At 43.3% G+C, this 21,999-nt stretch overlaps 1 protein-coding gene across 6 annotated transcripts in view; it reads left to right on the top strand.

The window, feature by feature from the left end:
* Positions 1 to 1,777: 1,777 nt before the first annotated feature.
* Positions 1,778 to 21,999, top strand: part of PTPN1 (protein tyrosine phosphatase non-receptor type 1) — a 76,073-nt gene continuing 55,851 nt past the window's right edge. For 2 of the 6 annotated variants that reach the window (XM_064276215.1, XM_064276216.1), the window contains exon 1: positions 1,983 to 2,008. Coding sequence is in view for 2 of the 6 variants with exons in the window: in XM_064276213.1 (XP_064132283.1) it covers positions 1,946 to 2,008 (63 nt within the window). In the remaining 4 variants the exon portion in view is untranslated. Of the gene's footprint in view, positions 2,009 to 21,999 lie in introns of all 6 variants that reach the window. The other 4 variants (XM_064276213.1, XM_010599430.3, XM_064276214.1 and 1 more) reach the window with 4 other exon arrangements.

Below are 21,999 nucleotides of genomic sequence, written 5' to 3' on the forward strand. Positions count from 1 at the left end.
GAAGAAGAATTGATGCCTTTGAATTGTGGTGTTGGCAAAGAATATTGAATATACCATGGACTGCCAAAAGAACGAACAAATCTGTCTTAGAAGAAGTACAACCAGAATGCTCCCTAGAAGCAAGGATGGCGAGACTGTGTCTTACATACTTTGGACATGTCAGGAGGGATCAGTCCCTGGAGAAGGACATCATGCTCAGCAAAGTACAGGATTAGGGGAAAAGAGGAAGACCCTCAACGAGGTAGATTTACACAGTGGCTGCAACAATGAGCTCAAGCATAGCAACGACTGTAAGGATGGCTCAGGAGCAGGCAGTGTTTCGTTTTGTTGTGCATAGGGTCGCTGTGAGTTGGAAGCAACTTGACGGTACCTAACAACAACAACAATATTTATTAAGCCACTCACTATACTAAAAGGATTACATGTAGTAACTCATTCATTCCTCACACCCCCCTTCTGAGCCAGGTACTTTTATTACCTGCATTCTATAAAGGAGGCACAGAGAGTTTAGGTAATTTGCCCAAGACTGCATAGTTATTTAGCAGAGCTGGGATGGGGGCCCAGGCAGCCTCGCTCCAAAGTCTGTACCACTCTGGAGACTGGGTTAGAATCCTGTCTTCCATACCAATGAGCAGTGCTACCCTGGAGAAGTGATTTTGCCTCAGAGTCCTCAACTGTAAAGTGGGAATAACAATAGTGACAATTTTGTAGTGTTGTTGGAGGGGCTGTTAATTGAGAATGTGCACTTGGAATACCAGGCACAGTGCCTGCCACAAGCACTCAAGGAATGAGTTGGAATTCAACCAAGAATTCCAGGTAGCCACCCTGGGAGGCCTGGCATGGGAACAGTAAGAGAGATGATTTGATGCTCTGGGTTCTCTGCCCTCATGGAGTTCATAGGCTTTGCAGAAGATGCCACGCTGGAGTTGGATGATTTAAATCAGAGTCCACAGAAAGGCAACCTGACCAGCCTTCCTTCCTGTGTGCCCCAAGGACCACAGGCATAAGAATTCCCGGGGCAGGGGGGAAGGGGGACAGTAAACAATACAGATTCCTGGGCCTCACCTCCGTACCAAAGGTATCCAATCCTTTGGAGGTGGTCCCAGAAATCCGCATCGTTCAACACACTTCCCAGGTGATTTTAATGCATCATGGAATTGGAGCTCCACCAAATCCAGGCTGAGCAGGGTCAATGTAGGCTTTCTTTGATTCTCTGGGAAACATTGAAAATCATTCTAGGACCCCCCTTCTGATGGGCCCAGGGTAGAAGACCCTAAAGGGAAAATATGGATTTCAAACAGGAACTCTTGCCTCTAGGGAGTAATGGCTCTTCCCAGGCAGCCCAGCGGATCATGAAACTCTCCTGTTTCGTTAAAATCGGCGGGCCTCCTCTGGCCAGAGCCGGGAGACGGTGAACGGGGCTTGCAATCTTCCGCCGGTGCTCTAGCTGGGAGTACTGAGTCCAGGACCCTGGCGCTGCAAGAAGGATGCGTGACTATTTCTAGGTCACTCTGTAACTCAGGAGGCCAAGCCGAGGTTTGAATTCAAGACCCACCCCAGGCCTTGCCAACCCTCGTACAGTGGGCTCGGTGCCCACGCCCGAGCCCGGACCCCCGGAGGGGCGGGGGAACCTGCGCGCTGCCCAACGTCTCGCGGGGCTGAGGCCACTTCCCCCGGCACCTCCTCCGGACTCCGCCCCGCGGAAGTGCTTGCCCTCATCCTCGAGCGCGGATTGGCCCTCCGGCTTAGGGGGCGGGGCTCTCGGCAGGCGCGGTGCGTACTTCCGGCTGCCGGGTTGACATGAAGAAGCAGCGGCGGCTGGGGCGGCGGTAGCGGCGAGAGTTGAGGCTTGCAGTGGAACTCAAAGCTAAGATCGCGACGCGGCCTGAGGCGGCAGACGTCGCAGTGGGCCGAGGAGGAGACGCAACAGCCGCCCTGGCCCGTCATGGAGATGGAAAAGGAGTTCGAGCAGATCGACAGGGCTGGTAGCTGGGCGGCCATTTACCAGGTGCGGGAGCGCCCCCGAGCGCGACAGGCTCTTTGCTTAGGCCGCGGGAACCCTCCTCGGAACACCGGGCCCCGTTCTCCCTCTGCGTCCTGCCCTCCGTTTCGGCCCTGCTGCCTGAGGATTCGATCCGACAGCGGCAGAGGCCGCCCCCTTCTCTCTTTGTCCCCCGGGTGGGCCTGCGTCTCGCTCGGGCCTCGCAGCCTCCTGAGATCCCCCACCTACCTCATATCCTCTAGCCCGGCTGACCTCTTAAGCCTGGAGGCCGCCCATCTAGACTCTTCGCGCGAATCCTTCGCACCGCGACCCCGCCCCCCTGCCTATCCACTCTTTGTCCCCTGGGGTGGATTTAACACCCCCACGACTTCCTTTTCTAGACGGGACCACCTCAGACTCTCTTCCTTTGTCTCCCGGGGGAAAGGGTTTCGCCCCCTCCCCCCTCACATTTCCTTTCCTCTGGTCTCAGTGTCCGTCGAGTCCAAGGATGACAGAGCCCCTTTCCCCCTTCCTGCTCATTCATTTAGTGTCTGTAAAGTGACGCGCCTATTCCGTGCTAGCCACCACTATAGGCGCTGGAGAGTGTTGAACAAGACAGGTAAAGCCTTATCCCTGTGGAGCTTAGAGTCGAATAGGGCAGTCAGACATACGCAGATGATTTCGGATGGTAACAAAAGATGTGAGGAAAACAAAACATAATGGGGTAGGGCGCCTCCAGGTGAAAGGTGGACTACCTTAGTGAGAGAGAGCAGGGACTGTCTGTCAGAAGAAGAGACCTTTGCTTTGTGGGCTGAATGAAGAGTCACAGCAGGCTATGAGTGTATCAGGCTAAAGAGCTTTCCAGCCAGGAGGTCTGCAGTCACCATTCCATCAGGGCCAAAACAGTGCCTTTTCAAGCAGGGGCTAGGGAAGGTTAAGGCTTTACTCTCAGTAGCATCTTTCCTCAACGGGCAGCCCATCCTTGGTTCAGAGCTGAGACGAACTGTCTTCCGAGACCTCGGGTGGGTTACGGTGGTTCGTAAGCAAAAAGTTAGCAAGGTAGGGTTTGTCACCTATCTCTAAAGCGTCAGATTAAAAATACGAAGAGGTCTGCTTTCACAACCAGTTAAATCCTCTAAAGAAAATACACATTCCCCATTAAATGTCATCGCGGGGGTTGTGAGGATTAACCAAAACCACACTTGGTATCTTGAATAAGCAACGTGCAGAATAGAGAGATTTTGTTACTTGTGTAAAGAGGGAAGGCAGTTTTTTCTGTTTTCAGCTTGAGCTCAAAAGGCAAATTGTGGTGTCCATCAGCTGGTCTTATTAAAATCTATTTTGAGCTCCCCTTAAAAAGGAGAAACAGCATTAAGCAGCTCTTTGGTGCGCTTGACTGACGAAAGCCTGTTTTTGGCAGCCTTGTTTTCATGTGGATTTGCATTAAGCTTCTTTGACAGGACTCTTTTTACTTGGACTGTGATGTATATTATCTTCTGATAGACTGTAATATTTATAATGTTGCCAGACCACTGTAATCTGTATAAATATGATGGATCAATATAAAAGTTTGTATTCCGTGCCTAGTCTCTGTAGGCTAATGGAATGAGTGCCACTGGTGACTTTGAGAATGTGTGGACACATTATCTACATCAAATTTAATGCAACAGAGTCTAAAATGGCTTTAAAGGAAAATTGTTGCTCTGAAGTGTCGGAATTGACTACAACATACTCCATCACAATTGCAGGCTTTGGAGAAAAAATCTTTTGTACTGAAACTGACTCAACTGCAAATTTATATTGTAGATAAGTTCTTGGTTGAATCCGATTTCTTACTGTTTTAGGTGCGGGTAGTCTGACCTGTCACCTAAGCGTTGTTGAAATTATATTAAGCAAGCTGCTAGCATGAAGCATGTTGGTCTTCAACTAATTTCCTTCATTGTTCTTAAGTTTCTGTATCACATTTGAACTACAAGAGTTAGTCAAGATTGCTTTATCTTGAGATTTCCCCAGCTTCTTAATAGATTGCCACATTACTGGAGGTGGTTTCTTCTGACCTTAAGGAAATATCCACTGTGGCCTTTTCTTACCTCTTACCATGCAGATATTCTAAAATTGAAGTCAGAGGCTCTTCCCCTTACTAAGTTTGTAAGTTGTTCTTTTTTGTACAATTGTAGCATTTTTTTAAATGTGGAATTCAAATGACCTTGAGTGTTAAGTGGCAGATTTTCCAAGTTGTGTGTCAGTTTACCGGAACCATTATTTTCCAAGAATTAAAAGCAGTGTGCTTATGGTTGGTAGAAAATGAGTTTAAAAAAATTAATGTTGTATATAAAAAAATATAGCATGGAAAAATGAGGGTAGCCTTAGAGTCATATATTGACCTCACTTACTCTTTTGTGACTAGAAAGATAACGTGTAATTTTTGCTTAAAACTTTGCTATAAGGTAGCACAGTCATCTTTCACTATCCTAACCTTTTTTCTAACTAGTACAAAAAAAAAAAAAAGCAAGAACTTGGGAAAAGAATAAAGGGCGAAGTGGGCTTTTTGAGTGCCGAGGAATGTGGCAGCTTAGAAAACAAATGTTCCAGGCAAAGATTCTATGCTAGCTCAGTCTGATAAAGAGCGTAGACGGGTTTGTAATCTTCAATGCTAATAATAGCACAGATACTAATAAGCATTTGGTGCTATAAAAAGTCAGCTTTGATAGCATCATTTAGATAGCTTTAAAAATTGTTTTCTAGCATTTAAGCACTTTGGTGTGAAAAGTGGAAGTACTGCTTGGCAGGTCTCAAGTTTGAGTTGGCTTGGCTGTCCAAAAGAGGAGAGGCACAGATATAAAAAAGAATCGGTTTTAGAAGCTGGAAGGAGAGAAGAGAGGGCTTGAATGATGACAAGAATATGATACGCCGCCCTCCATCTGTGGTTTAAGAGAGCTTGGATCAGGTGTTTTTGAATTCTTTGATTCTCTGACACTGGTCACTCTCTTTCAGTGTCAATGGTTTCATTGTTTCAGATGAAGGAGATGGCAACAATAGCCCTCGACTTGCAGGCAAGATGTATTCCACGTTAGGGGCAGCCTTGGTAAAATGGGCCACTCTTCGAGTTGACATTTGTTTGTACAGCTGCTTTCATCGACGGCAACGGGTTGTTTTTTTTTTTTCATTATCAAATGCGATCTAATGCCCAACTGCATGAAAACCCATGTCGTAACAATAATTCACTAAAATTCCGTATTGCTGTGTACAGCTTGTGTTGTTATAGTCCAAGGAAAAGAATATTAAGACTTCCCAATAGTGTTTATTTAAATACTGTTCTCTTCCGAGACAAAAAGCTGTATTTTGGTACAGAGAAGAAAGGTCTATACGCCATGATTCACTGCACTTATTTAAAAAAAAAAAAAGACAAATGGAAATGGCATGGAAAGATTGGGAAGTTCTAGTCATCTTGAGTGATGCATTAGATCTAAATGTTCTTGTTTAGTCCTAGTTTGAGTGAACTAAGTTTAGGTATCTGATCATCACTTTGGAATTGGTGTAATTGTCTGGACCAGTATAAATGAGCCGGGAGCACAAGTAGAAATAGTGGAGGGAAGAAATTTTTGCTATCATTGTTTGTTTGACATCACTGGCATATTTATAGGAATACTTGGGTACTTTTGAACCTACCAGCTGCTCAGCAGGAGAAGGATGTGGCAGTTTGCTTCAGTAAAGATTACAGCCTTGGAAACCCTATGGGGCAATTCTGCTCTGTCTTACAGAGTTGCTGTGAGTCGGAATCGACTCGACGGCAGTGGGTTATTGGTTTTTTGGTACTTTGGGAAGTAAGTAAACCATGCCAGATGGTTCTGCAAAGTCAGCTGGGGATAACGGTCATGTCGATGGTTTTCAGCTTCCAGATATGTAGTGTCGGGATCCATTGCTTCCCCACTGCATTTTGCATTTTCGTATGAATAGCTCCTCAAAACCCATAAAAATGCGTGGTCTCGAATAATGTAATTGAACATACACCGAATTTCATGGTAGAAATGAGTAAGAAATTTTCTGTAGGAGTTTTTCAGACCATCACCTAGTGAAATAACTGTGCCTTTTCTTTTTTGCCTCTCTGCTTCTTGTTTTGTCTGTTTTCTGTGGCTGATCTTGTAGGTTGCAGAATTCTTGGGACAATTTTTGTTGTAGGCAGTGTTTTTAATGGTAGGTATGTTTTCTTAGGGACTGCCTCAGCCCAGGTACGTTTTTGCACAGACTGGCATTCTTCCCCACAGTGTTCATGTTAATTAGTTAATGCTAACCAATTAATACTGACACAAGGGCTGGGCTGTTTCTTTATACTGCCTACGTTCAGGAAGATTGGAATTCTAGCTGGGTTATTGTTTCCGAGGCCTTGCAGTTTGACATCAGCGGTTCCCGGTGCATGTTTAGAGTATCCAGGAGTGCTGGGGACTTCGGAGCAGCTCTGGATTCCCTCTACCACATTTCATTAGCTGGTCACCGTGGCATCCTTTCTACCACTCCAGTGGTCTAGAGCCTTGTATTTTGCAGTTCTTTCTAGTTTCACGCTGCAGAAATGAGTGAAACCAGCCACCCCCTCCCGTGTACCCCTGTTCTGGCCATACCAGAAGATGCAGGTGCTCCACACTCCTTATCTTTCATTCCTCTACACGTTTGCTTAACAACTTGTCTAGAAAGCCTTTCCTCCACAATCTGGCTTGCACCTCCCAGCTCAAATGTGCGCCTTTTGCACTTGTTTGCTCTGTCACCTGTGTGCTCATGCTTTTTCATTCATATCTCTTCTAAAAGTTTTCTCTCTTTGGAGCTGTTTCTGTCATTTGCTGTGTCCTCTGGAGTTTCTGGAGTCCAGGCCTCTTGAGGTCAGCCGTCCCATCTTTCTCATTCACCTTGGTGTCCTCTGCACCTGGCCCAAAGTAAGTGCCTAACAAACGTTGGGATTGAATAGATTTGTGAGCACTTGGCTAGGCCCTGACGGTGTAAAGATGTCCAAGATGTGGCTCCCAAATCCCATTCTGGTGAGGAGAAAATGATTAGAAACAGAGTAGCCAGCGCTGGTACCAATAGCAGAGGTCACACTGTGCGAAAACCGTCACATTTTGAGTCATGGCCCGATGAGAATGTATGTATTCCCTCCTGGTGGCTTTGGAAGAAAGGCTTGAATTCTTACCCAGTAGAAGTTGATACCTCCAGCTTGTTTCACAGCAGCTTTAAATTTAACTGCAAATTCGTTCTTGGCCTGAGGTAATCTTGGAGGTAACAACTGTCCCTCCACTTCTACTCTGACACGCGTGAAGTTGCCATGACTTGTCTCAGTGGCACCTGGTTTTGAAAAATTGTTGAGTTACTCTGTCCTCTTCACTTTCAGTTTGTTCTCATGTGTCTTCTAGGGCTTTGTGTGTGGTTGATTCATAAAATTTTTTTTGATTGTGGGATATAAAATATAGTTCTCCATAAAGTAACAACCCTTACAAAGGTCTGTGATTTTTACAGACTGTAAATAGTGAAGACAGACACTTTTGGCCTTTGATCAAATCACCCTCAAAGCAGAGAGAGTAGTTAATGTTTTTGCCTTTTCTTGTGGTCTTAGGGTCTGAGTTCTAGCTACAGCTCTAACAACTCTTACTTCCGTGGGGCTTTAGTCTCCCCCTTTTTAAAAATGACCCTGGACTAACTGATCACTAAGGTCACACCGAGTAATAAAGATCCCTAATGTACTCATAGAAGGAGCCCTGTTGGTACAGTGGTTAAGTGCTTGGCTGCTAACAGAAAGGTTGGTGGTTCAAACTCACCAGCTGCTCTGTGGGAGAAAGCTGGGGCAGTCTGCTGTAGCAAAGATTATAGCCTTGGAAACCCTGGGGGGCAGCTCTGCTCTGTCCCGGGGCGTCGCTATGAGTTGGAATCTACTTGACAGCAGCGGGTTAATGTATTCACAAAGAGAATTTAACGTTCCCGAAATAATCCTTGTAAAACTTGAAGTGGTTACTCAGTTCTGTCAGTGTGGGTGTAGGTGGGTACGGTTAGGTTCAGAAATTGAAAGGTTTGTCAGTATAGTTAAAGGCTCAAAAGATTTGTTGAGTCTTTTTTTCCCAAGAGGTATTAAGCATTTTTCACAAATAGTACTCGTTTGATATCGTGATGTGGGAAAATGAGTAACACTGACACACAGCTCTGCTTGCAACTTTTCTCTGAGTAGCAATTGGGTGGTTTTTCCTGTAAAAGATAGAGGAACTGATTCTTGAGAATTTACGAAAGATTCAACCCCAGCTAGGTACATGAAGAGTCGTTACCCCTTATGTTGTAGTTTTAGAAAGAAACCTACATCTGGTCTCAGCTTCGTTTGAATAATATGACAGTTTACACATCTGCCACTCTTGAGAAGAAAGTACCTAAGTCTCCAGCATTTTAGAATTATTGTTTTACTGTGTGTAGAAACTAGTCTTCATAGTGCCCTAGCTGCTTCCCTCTCCTTTTCCAAGCCAACTTGACTGTTGTATCTTGCTGATTTACGCTTGTAAATTTTGAAATGTCTGAAAACTAGAAACTAGACCATTTCCCATGGAAGAGTTTTATCCCCGCCCCCCCCCAAAAAAAAAAACACCCAATGAAAAGTCTAGCACTCAGATATATTGATCTTCAGAACTTGGTACAAGTCACACTGCGACAAAGTAGTAACTACTGATAAATGGTTTCCAATCTTTTTTTTAAATTTGTGGGTTGGTTCAGTTTGCCTGTCAGAATGCTTGCTCTACCAAGGCAGTAAAATGTTATGGATATACTCCATGGTAAGTGGATAGAATTAGTGTTTTAAGAAATCATTTCTTCAATACAGACTCACAGAATAAACATGGCTTACTAGCAAAGTGAAAATTAAGGTCTATATTTTCTCCTGGGAGCCCTGGTGGCGTGGTGGTTAAGAGCTTGGCTGCCAAGCGAAAGGTCAGCGGTTCGAACCCACCAGCCACTCCGTGGGAGAAAGATGTGGCAGTCTGCTTCTGTAAAGATTGCAGCCTTGGAAACCCTATTGGGCAGTTTTCTTTTGTCCTGTAGGGTCGCTATGAGTCAGAATCAACTTGATGGCAGTAAGTTTGGGGGTTTTTTGTTTTGTTTGTTTTAATATTATCTGGGAAATATAAAATTTAGAATCTACTTAATCTAGTACTTGCTGTACCAGAAAATTCTAAATCCTTAATTTAGGGTTGGCCACTTGTTGAATAAACCTTTGGACCACGTAGTTTTGTACTCTGGGCTCCTCTCTTTTACTGCAGAGGTTTCCTCCCAGAGACTCAGGCATGCTTGCTTTTACAGATCAAGAAGGAAAAGCCTCAGCTGTGTTTGTGGCTTTTGTGGGTGATTGGCGCCACTTGCACAGATAAAATGAACATAACAAAACTAGATTTCCAGAAATTGCATTTTTTAGTTTATTAATTAGTGATTAGTGAATGAAAGTCTTTGTCTTATCTCCGCTACTCTGTTATGAAACATTTTTTCCTTGGCTTTTTTTTTTTTTTTCTTAATGATCCTCCTATTGGTACATCTCTTCCTTTTGAAGAATCTTATTCAAAAATTGCTACACTAAGTTCCAGCAAACAGCTTAGCTAATTGTCTTTTTCTTTCCCCTGATCGGGTACTGGTTACTCAGAGGATTATACACTATTGTGAATTACTTACAGGAAAGTGAACGTCAAGTAATTATTCTAAATAGTTGGAGTTCTCTTAAGAACACAGGGTTACTTAAAAATGTCTGAGGATGAAATCACTTCTGAATATAGCTTCACTCTAAAGAACAAATAGGCAAACTGCATTTAGCATAATACGGTAAATTGGCTTTAAATTCCCTTGATGGTTGAACATTTGTCACTGTTATAAATATCCCTTTTAGATTTTGTACTGCTGCGCTGTTGATATATTCAGGGCTCAGTCTGCTTCTTCAAGGGTGAAGGCGAGATACGCCTTCATTGGGTCATAAGTATTTGTGTGGCTAACTTTTACCTAGAAAGAAGAGGCCTCTAAAAAGGTACCCAGTGGTCTTTTGGGAGGAGGGTGTTATTTTTTTTGCTGTTGTTATTTTTTTTACTCTGATTTGAACTGCATTTTAACAAAATCTTTGAGTCAAGAGGATCCCTGGTGGCATAGTGGTTACGAGCTTGGCTGTTACCCAAAAGGTTGGTGGTTTGAATCCACCAATTGCTCCTTGGAAACCTTATGGGACAGTTCTGCTCTGTCCTGTAGGGTAGCTGTGAGTCCGAATCGACTCAATAGCAATGGATTTGGCTTGGGTTAAGAGCATTGCCATTATTACTGTCTAGTCCCTGTTGCCATGGTTTTCAGGATCATCCCTGGAGGTGGGGGTGAGCGGAACAGTACCAAGATGAGGAGCAGTCCCCCGTCTATCAGATGGATATTCACACTCAAGTATCAGCTGGTCCACATCTCTCTTGAACATTCCTTGAGACTGTATCCCAGTGGGTGCTGGGTTTTAATGGATCTTTGATGGAGTGCTCATGGTACCATTTCTAAGTATATTTAAATATTCTTTCATGATCTACTGACAGTTTTCCTTGAATAAATCCTAGGAGTAGTAGTGCCATTAGCAGTATTTTATTAAATCTATTCACACCACAAGTAATGGCAGAGGCCTGCTACTTTCTTTTATTTTTCTACCTGCCAATTAGAATGTGTTTGAAAGTTTGAGTAACAGTTTTTGACGGGTGCACAGTGGCAGCTGGTAGGTTCTATATTCATCCTAACTATTTGTTTTTGTCCTTTGTTAACATGAATCTTCCCCAGGAAACTTATAAAAACATAGTTATCAGGCGGAGAGAATCACTGAAAGAGTAGTTGAAGTTTAGCAAACCTACTAACTTTTTTTTTTTTTTTCAGGATTGCATGTTTGTCAGCTAAGCCTTCTTTATGCAACTTACTTTACTGCTTGATGGCAACAGGCTTTTGTGTTTCCCAACAGACTTCATTCATTGGAAGATATTGCTTGTGAAAGTAGGAAATGAATGGCATTCAAAGATGGAAGCCTACTTTGGAAGTAGTAGTCTGCTGTGTTCCTAGCTGTCACTGTAAAATGCAGCTGGAAGTAGGTGTGGCCCATCACCTAAAGTTTCCTATCTTCAGTTTGAGGAGGTGGTTACCGTTCTAACCACTTAAGAACTGCACAGTACCTGCTGTTTTATGTACAGGGCAAAGCGTATTTCTAATGGTTTCCCTTATACTTGCCTTCAAATCAGTAAAATGTCACTCTTTGGTAATGTTTAAAAGTCAGGTCCATTTTAGAAAGAAGAAATGGTAAAACTGAAGTTAAAAGATTACATTGACATCACACCTTTAGTTTTGTAAATACCTTTAATGTTTGATTTTTGTAGGTTGATCATAAGGAAGTGATAAGTATGTTAGGTTATTTGTGGTTTGAGCTAATTTTAGTCTTCTGTTCACAGCTTGCTTTATATCCTTTGACATTAAAACATGCTTTCTAGAAAGACAAATTTTGAATGTAGGACACAATCTGTATTCTACATTTGACTCCATTTCAAAAAATGTTTTCTCAGTCCTTTGGAAGTTGGACAATTTGAAGCATTGTAACTTTATTTTAAAATAATTGATTCTTTTGCCTAGTGACATCTCTGCTTTTCCAGCAAGTAAATTTAATTCTTTGATAGACGTTTGGAACTCTTGCTCCAAGTCAGTGGTTGGAAAGGCATAGTTGATGTTAGAGGATTTTTAAAAATGTTATGAGCAACTCCGAGATGAATTGAAGTAAGGCTTTCATAGGCTGCTTATAGGAAGTCTTCCCTATCCTGCCCCCTTAGTTGTGTTGTTGTTAGTTGCCATCAAGTCAGTTCTGACTCATGGTGATCCCTTGTGTGCAGAGTAGAACTGCTCTGTAGGGCTTTCAAGGCAGTGACCTTTCAGAAACAGATTGCCAGGCCTGTCTTCTGAGGCGCCTCTGGGTGGGTTTGTACTGCCAACCTCTTGGTTTCTAGTCTAGCACTTAACCAGTTGTACCACCCAGGGACATTGAACAACTAGGTGGTCATATGAGGAGCCAGGAAGGTGGGGCAACTTTCCTGGAAAAATTGGGGCTTTGTGCCCTATCCGTGCTGGACTTGGTAGCATTAAATGGCTGTTCTATGATCCTCCTTACCTGAAAGTAGGACAAAACTTCAAAATTTCATATTCATTCAAATTAAAACTTTTACAACCCATTATTATATCCGTAAAAATAATAAAACACCCTGTGAGGGCATAAATCAGGTTATTTTATGTAATTGCTGAAGCCCTCATTGATGACTGCAGTTCCCTTTGAATTCTTCTCATGTCTAAAGAGGACTATGAGTCTTGTCATTGGACCAAAATCTCCCGTTCAAGGAAGAAATGCACAGTCTGATCCGTGTTCTACCGTTGTTCATAATAAAACCCAATAATAGCTGACATTAATGGAGTTCTGTTATGTGCCCCAGGCACTGTGCAAAGTGCTTTACGTGCAGTGCTGTTTATTATATGCCAGAAATTGGCCTATAAGAGCAGGAAATGTTTTAGGAGGACATCAGATCATCAGTGCTTTTCTCACCCTGAAGTCTCCAGTGTCCTGGATCCAGCTTTGTGATGGCACTGCAGCCATGTGATCATTGTACTGGTTTCCTAGTACGCTTGACTGCAGAGAGACGAGGAGTTGTGCTAAGCCTCCCGAATTGTTAGGACATAGGAGGGGAAGGCCTGTAGTTTTTGACCTTTGCCCAGTTTTCTGACCTCTTACCTAGCTGTCACAAATTGGACGCCCACAGTCATATTTTGCTTGGGTCACATAGTGTTTTTAAAAGAGTTCTATTTCTTGCCATTGCTTGTAAATCAGAAGAAATCACATAAAAATCTCGATTTCTGGTTTCTCTTGAAAAATCTGAAAATCAGACTGCCTGCACCCACATTCCTGCATGGCAGCGGGTCCTGGATTCAAGGAATGCAGCTCCTTTTGGGTGGACATGTGTGAGCGCTTTAGTTTACTACAGCCCACAGTGGTCAAAGTTGACCGAAAGGTCGCTGGTTTGAATCCACCAGCCACTCCGTGAAAGAAAGATGTGACGGTTTGCTTCTGTGGGAACCCTATAGGGCAGTTTTACTCCGTCCTATAGGGTCACTATGAGTCGGAGTCAACCTAACTGTACAGGTTTACAGTGATGACACTGGCTTCATTTATGAGCACTGCCTGGTCCTTGGACACACTTGATTTCACAGCCTGTGTTCCAAACTTGTTTCCTCTTGGAGTTTGAAGTTAAGATTAGAATTAAGGTGATTTTTTTTTTTTTTTTAAATGCTTAGCTGTGTAAGAAGTTGGTGTACAATCATCAGGTAAAATCAAATCCAGGGACGACCAAGTGGAGGTGGAAGGTTGGTGGCTTGTGTGAAAATGCCTGAGGGAGTGCCCTGGATAGTAAAGTCCAGAATAAAACAATTAGCCAGATGCTTCTTTTCTTCTCGCCCTTTCCCTTGCCCCTTTGTCCTTCGCCCCCTTTTGCTGTTTTGGGGAAGCTAGAAGTTACCACCGTTTTTTTCCACCTGAGGCAACTGAATGTGACTGTATTTTTATCCCATGGTCAGTTATTTCCATGAACTATTTTTGATGACCCACTTGGAAAGTAATTGGGTGGGCCCTATGGGAATTGATTTAAAAAAAAAAAGTGACTTGTCTAAGTATGCTTGCTTTGAGAAAGCTAAGCAGTGCTTTTAATGACTCTATGTCACTTCATTAGGGATGATACCATTTTTCATGTGTCTGAGCCCATGATTAGATGGTTTATCTTATCCTCTCTACCAAGGGAAAAAAATAAATGATAGCTGTGATAAAAATAAAATCTCTAAGTTGCAGGGAATATGTGGAAAAAGTTTGTCTCCCTATTCAGCAATAGAAGTTCATATTGTAGGACATACCTTTTCTTTGATCTTTCCTGGATATCTGTTATTCCATAGGTATGTTGTCTGTGACAAATTAGAGCAAGCACTACATAAGAAAGTTTCTTTATCATTATAAAGCAATCAAGGTCTTTGTCCTACTGTTTTGTGCTTCCCCCTCCCCCTGCCAGGCTGAATCTCAAAGAGACAAAACCAGCTCAGTGTTTGAGTACTGAATCAAGTGGCTTGGTGTCATGTCTACATTATACTTTTTTGGTGTGTAAAATTAAAATCAATAGCTGAAGGCCAAATTCTCCATAAAGCTTTTCACCCATCCTTCATTTGCTCTTCTGTTCTGGATTGTAAGCTCCTTGCAGGCAGGGTCCATTTATCCAGCCACTCTAAATATATGAGCAGCCATCATTTGCCATGCTCTGGAGACTCTATGGGGCAGTTCTACTCTGTCCTATAGGTCGCTATGAGTCGGTAATCAACTCGACGGCAGTGGGTTTGGTTTTTGGTTTTGGTGCTAGGCAGGGGGCATAAGGGGTGAGCAAGACAAACTTGGTCCCTGCCCGTAAGAAGCTTAATAGTCCGGCAGGGAAAGTGGCCTGACACAGACAGTCCTTTTTCAGAGTGGTAAGAACTCTCATAGGCCTAGGCCCCAGGTGCTTGGAGACACTCAAGAAGAGATGTCTAATCGGGATTGGGAGTAGGTGAAATAGGCAGAGCAGTGGTCAGATAAGGGTAGTCTATAAAAGTAATATCTAAGTGGAGATGTGAAGGGCAAGTTGTCCTCTGGACGCTTAATCAAGGCCTACTCCTACTTGCCCTTCTCTGTTCCTGTTAAGTGTCCCATTACCTAGGTCTGTAAGCATAGAATCATATTTACTTTCTTCCTCCTCAGTCCTAACCCCCTACCCCACTCCCCAGTTCATATTCATTCTCTCTCTTTCTCTTTCAGTGTATGTACTTTTTTCTCCTCTGTCCCTTCTTTTCTATTCCCCCGGCATTACGTCTCACCTTGACTGCCCCAGTGGTTTCCCAGGCCCCCTTGCCCCACACTGGTCTTTGTGTGTCACACATTGCTAGGCAGATGTTTCTTCATAACCCATAAATCAGATCCTCTCCCTCCTGCCTTTAGTGGCTCACAGATTCTGTCCACTGAACAGTGTTCCCCATCCTCCCTTTCTCTACCTGATCACACACAAGTTCCCTGCATTTCTGCCTAGTGGGCTGCTTTCTTTCCTTTAGGCCACCCCTCTTGGCCTCCACTGTGCCGTAAATCATTGTGTTCTTCTTGGCGTTAACAAAACCCCTTCCGTTGTTCTGCAAGGTGAGAGCCTGTACCCTTTGAGACACATCACACATGCCACCAACTTCTGGAAACCTTTTCTTCTCTTCTCTCCTGTTCCTCTGAACCCTTCTAATAGGGCGATGTAGTAGAGGTTACGTCATGGCCTTGACCTCACTCCACCATGTGCTAAAGTCATCTGTGTAGGTGTCCTCTCCAGGAGGGTAATTTTTGTTTCATACTTGATTTTCTGGCCCCTGCAGCACTGCCCTCATGCATTGAACTTAGCAGGCAGGGGTACAGAATTTCCTGAAATGAACTGATGACTTCTGTGTAAAGAGTTTTATTTTTCTTACCCAAGTATGTGTGTAGGTAATCTCTAGTCTGTACAAAAAGGAGAATTATAATATATTTTAATGTGTAGAATCAAGGTTTCTAAAAAGAATCTGTAAATATAAGCCTGCCTTACCAAGAATAATTTGAGAATACGGCTAGCCCCTGATATGCAGCAGGCGTGATGAGACTAAATTTATTCAACGTGAATTTTAAAGACTGTTTCTAACACTGTCGGCTGGCTTATCCCATTGTGTGTTCTCAGGTACGCAGATGACTGTATGAGTGAGTCTTTCAAGCCAGATACCTTATAAGTTTACTAATCATGATCCTACTTTTAAATGGGCTAAATGATAGGCTTTCATTTTTAGACATTTTTACACTCCAGATACGATTACAAATTCTGAGACTTTATGGTTATTTAAATATAAAAAAAATTACCATCTTGAGTAATTCTGAATCATTTACTAATTGTTGCCTGTTTTCCATTCATACGTTTATTAAACTTTTTCCATCTCAAATGGAAGCAGTCAGAACTAGATCTCTGCAAACCATTTAAGTTGTGAAAATACCTGCCCCGTTTTCCTTCTTCTGATTCTAGCAATGAAGATTATATAGTAGTAGTAGTCCTGGATTCAGTGTTTAAAAAAATAATTGTTGATTACTGTTGTTAGGTGCTGTCGAGTGGGCTTCGACTCCTAGCAACCCTGTGTACAACAGAACGAAACATTACCCAGTCCTGCGCCATCTTCACGGTCCTTGCTACGGTTGAGCCCATCATTACACCACTGTGGCAATCAGTCTCAGTGATGGTCTTTCTTTTTTTCCTGACCCGTGTTGAGGTATAATCCATACTGAAGGCTATAGTTTTTGATGGTCCTCAGTACAAGCTTCAAGTCCTGTTCCCTTCTAGCAAGCAAAGTTTTGTCATCAGCATATTGCCGGTTGTTAATGAGTCTTCCTCCAATCCTGATACCGTGTTCTTCATATAGCCCAACTTCTTGGATTATTTGTTCAGCATACAGGTTGAATAAGTATGGTGAAAAGATACAACCCTGACACATACCTTTCCTGATTTTAAACCATACAGTATCCCATTGTTCTGTTCAAATGACTGCCTCTTGGTCTATGTACAAGTTCATCATAAACATAATTATTCCGGAATTCCCATACTTCACAATGTTATCCATAACTTGTTGTGATCCACACAGTCGAGTGCCTTTGCATGGTCAATAAAACACAGGTAAACATCTTTCTGGTATTCTTTGCTTTCATCCAAGAATTGTCTGACATCAGCAATGATATTCCCCATTCCACACCCTCTTCTGAATCCGGCTTGAATTTCTGGCAGTTCCCTGTCAGTGTACAGCTGCAACCGTTCTTGAATTATCTTCAGCTGAATTTTACTTTCATGTGATATTAATGATATTGTTTGATAGTCTCTGCATTGTGTTGAATCACCTTTCTTTGGAATGGGCACAAATATACAGCTATTCTAGTTGATTGACCAGGTAGCTGTCTTCCAAATTTCTTGACATAGACGAGTGAGTGCTTCCAGCATTACATCCATTTGTTGAAACATCTCAGTTGGTATTCCATCAATTCCTGGAGCCTCGTTTTTTGCCAGTGTAGCTTGGACTTCTTCCTTCAGTACCATCAGTTCTTGATCATACGCTACTTTCTGAAATGGTTGAATGTCAACCAGTTCCTTTTGGTACAGTGACTGTGTATTCCTTCCATCTTCCTTTGATGCTTCCTGCGTCATTCAATATTTTGTCCGTAGAATCCTTCAGAATTGCGGCTCAAGCCTTAAATTTTTTCTTCACTTCTTTCAGCTTGAGAAATGCTGAGTATGTTCTTCCCTTTTGGTTTTCTAACTCCAGGTCTTTGCACATTTCATTATAATACTTTGCATTTTCAAGCTGCCCTTTGAAATCCTCTGCTCAGCTCTGTTACTTCATCATTTCTTTCATTTGCTTTAGCTGCTCTACGTTCAAGAGCAAGTTTCAGAGTCTCTTCTGACGTCCATTTGTTTCCTTTTTAATAACATTTTGCTTTCTTCATGTATGATGTCATCCCACAACTCATCTGGTCTTTGGTCATTAGTGTTCAATGCATCAAATCTACTCTTGAGATGGTCTCAAAATTCCAGTTGGATATACTCAAGGTTGTACTTTTGCTCTTGTGAACTTGTTTTAATTTTCTTTGGCTTCAACTTATTCAGCATATGAGCAGTTGATGGCCTGTTCCGCAGTTGGCCCCTGGCCTTGTTCTGACTGATGATATTGAGCTTTTCCGTCACCTCTTTCCACAGATATCATTGATTTGATTCCTGTGCATTCCATCTGGCGAGGTCCACATGTATACCCCAGTTCCCCAGTGCCGTCGATATAGTCACCGTTTATGTTGTTGAAAAAAGGTATTTCCAAGGAATAGGTCATTGGTCTTGCAAAATTCTATCATGAGATCGTTGGCATCGCTTCTGTTACCAAGGCCATATTTTCCAACTACTGATCCGTCTTTGTTTCCAACTTTCACATTCCAATCTCCAGTAATTATCAATGCATCTTGATTGCATGTTTGATCAATTTCAGACTATAGAAGTTGGTAAAAATCTTCAGTTTCTTCATCTTAGGCATTAGTGGCTGGTGCATAAATTTGAAAAATTGTCATATTAACTGGTCTTCCTTGTGGGCATATGGATACTATCCTATCACCGACAGTGTTGTAATTCAGGGTAGATCTTGAAATTTTTTTTTTTTTTTTTGACAACAAATGCAACACCATTTCTCTTCAATTTGTTATTCCTGGTATAGTAGACATATGATTGTTTGATTCAAAATGGCCAATACCAGTCCATTTCAGCTCACTAATGCCTAGGATATCAATCTTTATGCATTCTATTTCATTTTTGACAAGTTCCAATTTTCCTAGATTCATATTTCATACATTCCGTGTTCCAATTATTAACGGATGTTTGCAGCTGTTTCTTCTCATTTTGAGTTGTGCCACATCAGCAGATGAAGGTCCCAAAAGCTTTACTTTATCCACATCATTAAGGCGGACTCTACTTTGAAGAGGCAGCTCTTCCCCAGTCCTCTTTTGAGTGCCTTCCAACCTGAGGGGCTCACCTTCTGGCAGTATATCAGTATTGCGCTGCTCTTCATAAGGTTTTCACTGGCTAATTTTTTCAGAAGTAGACCAATGGATCCTTCTTCCTAGTGTGTCTTAGTCTGGAAGGTCTGCTAAAATCTGTCCACCATGGGTGACCCTATCGGTACCTGAAATACTGGTGGCATAGCTTCCAGCATCACAGCAGCACGTAAGCCAAACTGACTGACAAGTGGTGGTGTTGATTACTAGTCAAAGATTTGAAAAGAGAAGAGCTTTTCTGATGGATGGATGACAAAGTAGAGTAAAACGTGCTTTCACTATTTTCCTTTTAATGGCAAGGGTGGAGATTAATTTTGTATGTTTGTGTGTGTGTTTTCTTCTAGTTCTCTTTTGCAGTCGTTTAGGTGTCACTGAGTAGATACCATAAAACATAACATAACAGAAGTAGATGTATGGAGTAGAAAAAGGATATCTCACAAGCCTCTTGACAGAGTGACTAGAACATAGCCATTATGTGTCCCAGGTACTACAGGGGGAAAAACAAAGCAAGTGTTTTTAAGAAGGGGTGAATAAGAATGAATTATAAAAAGGCATGCTTATATATGTATGTGGGCCCAGGCTGCTCGTCTTCAGGCGTGATTCATCAAGCTTTCCTGTTCAGTCAGCTGCCGTATTGGGGAATTGTTGAATTACATGCCGTATATTATTCTAGTTGTGTGTTAAACAGACCCCTCTGGGTCTCTCCCTATTCCTTCGTTTACCTGGCTCATTCTGAGGCTGCTGTCAGCCCTGGGCCAGGTCAGTGTTCATTTGGGCAGCCTGCTCTGCATCCTCACCACATCCCCGGAAACTTCATCTCTCTCTCTTGCCATCATCTACTCCACTTAGACCGCCCCGGCCTTTGAGAGTTCTCGACCTTGAACATATTATTATACTGCCAGCTCTCCGCCACAGCCTCCTGTGCTTCCACACTCCCTTGCTCAGTTACTTCCTCTCCACTGGTTTTTCTCCTTCTTCCAGATTTCCAGCTGGTCCTGTCTCCCAGAGTCCTCACTTCCTCCCCATACAGCCAAGGTCCCATGGTCTGCCCCTCTCAGTGCTGCCTCTCTAGCACTCCTAGCCCTTTTGCCCATCTGCTTTTCATCAGCCTTCATAGCCAGCTCTAGCCCTGAACCAGTCCATCCTTTCTCACCCTGGCTCCAGGCTGCTAAGTGCTACTGGAGAATGTCTGCAAAGTTTATTGAGCTACTAAAAATCCATTCTTTAACTTCAGATCTGTCTCCCTCAGCTTCTGGCCATCAGATCTAAAACTTCCCTGCCATCCTTTCCACCTTCTTCCTCTCGCGTAGAAAAAAGAGCCATTGTTCCTATCTAAGGTGACCCTTGGATCTGTGCTCTTGACATCTGCCCCCTCACCTGCTCAGGGAATCCTGCTGTGTGGTGTATCTTCAACCCTCCCCAGGGGCCTAGGGAGGGTAACTAGTGCCCAGGGGCAATCTCTAAGTTGCATGCCTCTCACACACCCCCCTCCCCTGCCATTCAGGCTCCGAGGGGCGATCTCTAAGTTGCATGTCCTGTCCTTCCCCAATTCAAGGGACCAGAGGAGTCTCTAAATGGTGGCCCTTTCCTCCCCAATTTCAAGAGGAATAGACATTGGTAGCGGTGACTCCTCAGCAGAAATGCCTTCTCCCTTCTTGTCTGGCTGCCTTAGTCAAGCGCCTTTCATATTTGTGCCGCCATTCATATTTGTGCCACCTCAGAATGTCATTCCACACCTCATCTGGCACTCCCTTGGACTTGCGCCCAGGGACAAGTGTCCTCGTCTGTCCCTCCCTCCTCCCTGTCCCTTGCTATGCCTCTGACCCTCCCACTCTTTTACCATCTTCTTTGTGCCAGTTAAACATTCTTGGGCTTCCTCCAACCAAGACTTTCCCCCCAGCCACTGCTCTATAGCTTTCTTCTCCAATAGAAGTTTTTGCAATAAAGTTGGTGACTGTGTCCATCCTTTATCCCCTAGTCACTCTTTGACCAGGGAAGTTAGACTCCACCCTACCAAGCCCCTGAAATGATTCTTGATAACTGCACCCTGAGCACCATTTAACATGGTTGACCTCTGTTTACTTTCCCTGGTGTCAATAACTCTTTTTCCTTTCCTTTTATATTTTCATACCTCTCTAGCTAATCCTTCTAGGTCTGTTTGTGAGCTTCATCTCTGTTTGTTCCTCAACTGGGGGTGTTCCTAAAGGGTCTGCCTGGCTGTTCCTTTCGCCAAGCTCTTCCTAGACAGTCTCAATTATCCACCCAGGAAGCAGTCAAGGCCTTGAATTTGGAGCATGGACATAGATAACTCCTGTGTTGTTCCTGGGATGGCCTTCTGAACCACTTTTATTTCCTGAAATGGTGGTTGTCTTAGCCTGGGTTTTCTAGAGAAGCATATATATATATATGTATTAAAAAATAAATAAATAAATTTTTTTTTTGTTTTTTTAAAGAGAGAGAGAGATTTATTCAAGGAAATGGCTCACGTGGTTGTGGAGGCTGGTAAGTCCCAAGTCCGTGGGTCAGGCTGGAGGCTTCTGACTTATGTAGCTGCAGGCGCTAACAAACCCGACATTGGCAGGTCAGGCAGTTGGCCACTGGCTCAGGTCCTGAGAACCGGAGGTCAGATGATGATAAGCTGGATGCAGAATCCACACCCCCAAGGAAACTCCCCTTACAACTGATTGATCACATCAGATCATATCATGGAGGTGATGATATCACAAAATGGAGGATAACTACATCATTACATAACTGCCAAACCACTGAGAATCATGGCCCAGCCAAGTTGGTGCACACCCTTAACCATCGTAGTGGTGCTGTCTGTCTCTCACTGAGCCTTTGCATTTGCTATTTCTTCAGCCTGAAACATTCTGCCTTCTACCCTAGCCAACACTTGTTATTCCTTCCAGTCACATCTTGGGCATCCTCTTTCCCTGACTTCCGCTTTCTCCAGGTCCAAATTAGGGGCCAATTCTGGGCCCTCCCAGTGCCTCCGTGTGCTAATTGCCTATTTACTCACCTATTGCCAAGTAGCCTGTCAAGTCTGCATTTGTTTTGGGACTGCTTTTATTTTAGCCATTTTATGTCTTAGTACCCAATATACCAGTTGCTGTCAAATAGATTCCAACCCATGCATGGCAGCCCCACGTGTGTCAGAGTAGAACTGTGCTCCACAAGGTTTTTCAATGGCCGATTTTCTGGAAGTAGATCACTAGGCCTTTCTTCAGAGGCACCTTTAGGTGGAGTCAAATTGCCAGCCTTTGGGTTAGCGGGTAAGCACATTAACAATTTGCACTACCAGGAACTCCCAGCACCCAGTATAGTGCCTGGC

The sequence above is a fragment of the Loxodonta africana genome, chromosome 24 (assembly GCF_030014295.1).
Source record: "Loxodonta africana isolate mLoxAfr1 chromosome 24, mLoxAfr1.hap2, whole genome shotgun sequence".
Classification (NCBI taxonomy): domain Eukaryota; kingdom Metazoa; phylum Chordata; class Mammalia; order Proboscidea; family Elephantidae; genus Loxodonta; species Loxodonta africana.